Source organism: Rattus rattus, chromosome 8, assembly GCF_011064425.1.
Source record: "Rattus rattus isolate New Zealand chromosome 8, Rrattus_CSIRO_v1, whole genome shotgun sequence".
Classification (NCBI taxonomy): Eukaryota; Metazoa; Chordata; class Mammalia; order Rodentia; family Muridae; genus Rattus; species Rattus rattus.
Window position 1 is genome coordinate 82440009 of NC_046161.1, and position 4629 is coordinate 82444637.

Consider the following 4629-nt stretch of genomic DNA (forward strand, 5'->3'; position numbering starts at 1 on the left):
CACTACTCATTTTTAGAGTCTTTTTGTTCACTCTAGAACCACAATGGAACATCTGGAATGATGGAATCAGATCCGTTTTTATAAAGAAGGGAAGAGAGGATACTAGCCTTGGAAGTTACTTTCTGTATGAGATTGTGAAGGACACCATCTGTAATTGCCCTTGGACATTATCTTCTGGGTAAGAATTTTAAGGAGCATCGTCTCCAATTAGGAAAAAAACTACATAAACACATTCCATTCTCAGGAAAGACAATTCTATTTAGAACATTTATCTGTAAACATTAGCATCTTTTATCTTTACCCCTATGATTTAAACTCTTCTAATCCACATATAATAAATTTCACCAAGAATTTCTTTCCACGGGCTCCCTGGAGCTGATTCATCCACAAACATGACAAACCACACGATGGTGACAGAATTCACCTTGCTGGGCATCCCTGAGACAGAAGGCCTGGAGAATGTCCTGCTCTTCCTCTTTGCAACAATGTATGCCTGTGCCCTCCTAGGAAACTTTCTCATTCTTACTGCAATCACTACCTCCCCGAGACTGCACACTCCCATGTACTTTTTCTTGGGCAACCTCTCCATCTTCGACTTGTGTTTCTGTTCCACTACAGCTCCAAAGATGTTGTCATATCTCTCAGGATGGGGCGGAGGGATCTCTTTCAAGGGATGTGTTGTCCAACACTTCTTCTATCATTGTCTGGGTTGTACATTGTGCTTCCTATATACAGTGATGGCCTATGACCGCTTTGTTGCCATATGCTTCCCTTTGAGATACACAATCATCATGAACCACAGAGTATGCTGTGCCTTGGCCACAGGGACCTGGATGAGTGGCTGTATACATTCCACTATCCTAACTTCCCTCACTTTCCAGTTGCCCTACTGTGGCCCCAGTGAGGTGAGTTATTACTTCTGTGACATGCCTGCTGTTTTACTTCTGGCTTGTGAAGACTCCTCTCTAGCACAGAGGGTAGGTTTCACAAATGTTGGCCTTTTATCTCTCATTTGTTTCTTTCTCATTGTTGTGTCCTACACTCGAATTGGGATCTCCATCTCAAAAATCCGCTCCACAGAAGGCAGGCAGAGAGCGTTCTCCACCTGCAGTGCCCACCTCACAGCCATCATGTGTGTCTATGGACCAGTCATCGTCATCTACCTGCAGCCCAACCCCAGCCCACAGCTTAGTGCAATTATTCAAATTTTGCACAATCTTGTGACACCTACCATCAACCCACTGATCTACAGCCTGAGGAATAAGGATGTGAAGGCAGCCCTGAGGCATGTATTTCTTAAGAGATGTCTCAGCCTGGAAGTAAATGAACATACCTAAGTGTTTTCTGAATAGTGTCTGATTCAGTTTAATTTGAGTCTATGACTTATTTCCCAGGATACATGGCATCTATAACTTCCAAGGCATATTAAATTGAAATGAACATCAGATTACCACTTCCTTCACCATTTGAAGATGTGTATTTATTTTATATTTCTCTGGTTTATTTGTGTGTGTGTGTGTTCATTTTTTTCTACTTTTTTTATTTAGTCATTTTTTACACTCCAGATTCTATCCCCCTCCAGGTCCACCCTCTGACTCTTTCACGTCATGTGATGAAGTGTCTGATCTGCCCATATGTTGTGTTAACTTTTATTCTGTGTGAGTGCTCTCTACTCACCACTGTCTCTCAATGTTTGTTACCTAACTCTAAAGAGGCTCACAAACTTATTTTCTCTCTCTAATTCACTATCTGGGAATTTTATATCCATTTTCAATAGAGAAAGTACACTCCAGATTTCTGCCAAAAACTCAGGAATTCAAACTAATGAAAACTAAATTAAACTGAGCCTTTCACATCCAGTCTCGAGAGAATCCAAACTTGTTTCTTGTGCATGTCTTCTGGATTTTATGTTTCTTGGGTTTTAATTTTACCCCTTGAAAGGCACAAATCTAGATTATTTCTTATTAGGTTCTCACCACCCACTTTGGTTTTATAAAGTTCTCTGACATCTGCCAAAAGGCCAATTAAATCGAAACAGATGTATTTATTTTAAAAACAGGAAATGCAGTGTAGGTATAATGTCTGTTAATCAGAGAGCTGTAACATTCCACAGGAAAAGCATGTGGTTCTTCTGTTTCAGAGTAACATGTCTGACTCCTTTACCATTCTTTATCTCTATGCTCCGAAATGCCAGGAAAATAAAATACATAAATTTTATGTATAAAATCTAGTTAAACTTTCAGTGAAGATGTTTTCCCTCTTGTCCTGATTGTAATTTTCTCCACGTTATTTTACATCTACCTGTTTCAGGGATTTTCTCAACTGGTACAATCTTTCTTATTTTGAAAGAAGAAACAAGCTCTGAAGAAGAACAAGAGAGGAAACAAGAACAAAATGTAGAGCTGTGTTCAAGAAGAAAATTAGTTGTCCACAGTGGAATAATTAATTTTTTTAAAAAAAAATCAAATTCCTGTCTATCAACATGGTGGTTGAAAACTTCTTCCATATCTGGAAATTATAAGACATTTCTTGTAAGTTTGAGCAATTCTGTTGGGACCTATTCAAAGCACTTTAAAGACAGGGCCTTCCAGTAAACAGGGTGCTGTGATGTACTATCTAGGGATCTCTAAAATGAGATACTCTACACACAGTCAAACACAACACAAACACAAATTTCACACAAGAAATTAAGTAGACACAAATGTAACTCAGGACACCGTAGGTCCTTTTAGACAGCCACAATTTATTAGAAATACTAAACATACTAAAATTAAAGAATCAAAAGTAACCCACAGTTTAATAGCCCCATCTATATTCATCATAGACCGTGAAAGTGGAGTAACCACCCATTTCATCAGGCTGTAATTGCAAACATTCTCCTTCTCAGAAACCACCATGGTCACTCCTACCTAACACCTACCCTTTCCTTTCTGCACTTGCTTTCTGGACAGAATGCCAAAGGAATGTGTTTACAACCTTGCCTCTCTGTTCATTTTCTATTTTATTTTACAGTGGGGTGTGTGTGTGTGTGTGTGTGTGTGTGTGTGTGTGAGAGAGAGAGAGAGAGAGAGAGAGAGAGAGAGAGAGAGAGAACACAAACATGCCACAGTAATCAGAGAATGCAGAGAATGACTTACTCTAAATCCTTTCCTTCCATCATATGTGTCCAAGTTATTGGTCATAGGTCATCATCACATATGAAGTAATATTGAACTCTTGCTATTATGTCATCTTTGAAGTCATTTGTTCATTGATGGTGGAGCTATTTACAATTTGTTTTATGTGTTATCTCAAAAGTTACTTGACCAGAAATGTATTTTACTTTGCACATTAAATATGATCTTTTTTGATGTCAATGTTATTTTGTGATTATTTCAATGGTGTATTATGCCTACACACGTTGGCCTGAATATTGACACATGATTCTCCACCACTGTTGTTTGCTGATCTCGCTGAGCTCTGAGCGGCTAGGACCTGATAGAGGTATCCAGTTTTGTCTGTCCTTCCACTTAATGCTTGGCTATGAGTCTCTGCATCTGTTTCCATCAGCTGCTGTTGGATTATTCTCTTTGATAATGATTGGTTCTAGGTACCAATCTGTGAGTAGAGCAGAATATCATTAGGAATCATTTCATTGACCTTTTTTTTCCTTTATATTTGATTTTATCCAAAGTTTGTAAGCTATCCAGAGCTTCCTCTTCCTAGCCATCTAGTCAGTGTGAGCATAGTCTCCCATTAGTGGCATGGGCTTCATGTTAGACCTTGTGGTTATTGCCAAAAGTTCTGAGCCACCATTGATCCAGCACATCTTATATGTAGAATAGGAAGGTAGGCAATAGGTTGTGACTGGGTTGGTGTCCCAGTCCTAAAACCCCCTTCTTCCTTCCTTTCTTCTTTCTTTCCTTTCTTCCTTCCTTCCTTCCTTTCTTCTTTCTTTCCTTTCTTCCTTCTTTCCTTCCTTCCTTCCTTCCTTCTTTCTTTCTTTTTTCTTTCTTTCAAAGTATTCTATCATGTATTACATCCTGACTGCAGTTTCCCCTCCCTTCATAACCCCCTAGTTCCTCCTCTTCTTTCCCCATCCATTCCTCCTCAGTTTCCCTTCATAAAAGGGCAGGCCTCCCAGGGATATCAAACCAACAAAGTTGCAACAATACTCGGTACCTCCCTTTGTACTAAGGCTAAATGGTACAATCCAGTAGGATGACAAGGTTCCCACAAGCAGGCATAAACATCAGAATCAGCTGCCAACCCTCTGTTAAGAGTTATACAAACACACTAAGCTACAAAACTATAGCATATATACAGAGGACCTAGGTTAAACCCTTATAGGCTCCCCTGATTGTTGGGTCAGGTTCAGTGAGCCCCTGCAAACCAAAGTTTGTTGATTCGGTGTGTTTTCTTGTGGTGTCCTGGAGCCCTCTGGTTCCTGCAATCCTTCCTCCCCATCTCAGCACGATACCCCAAACTCCATATATTAGGCTGTGGGTCTCTGCATCTGTTTCCATCAGTTGCTGCGTGAAGTCTCTCTGGTGACAGTTAGGCTAGGCACCAATCTATGAGTATAACAGAATACCATTAGGCACCATTCCATTGGTACTTCTGTTCCCACTTGCGTTTGTTTCTATCCTA

General features: G+C 39.9%; 1 protein-coding gene across 1 annotated transcript; it reads left to right on the top strand.

Annotated features, from left to right (window-relative positions):
• The first annotated feature begins 392 nt into the window (after positions 1-392).
• Positions 393-1337, top strand: LOC116907605 (putative olfactory receptor 10D4). The gene has a single exon (XM_032910655.1). The coding sequence runs from the start codon at positions 393-395 to the stop codon at positions 1335-1337; it is 945 nt and encodes a 314-aa protein (XP_032766546.1).
• Positions 1338-4629: the final 3292 nt, after the last annotated feature.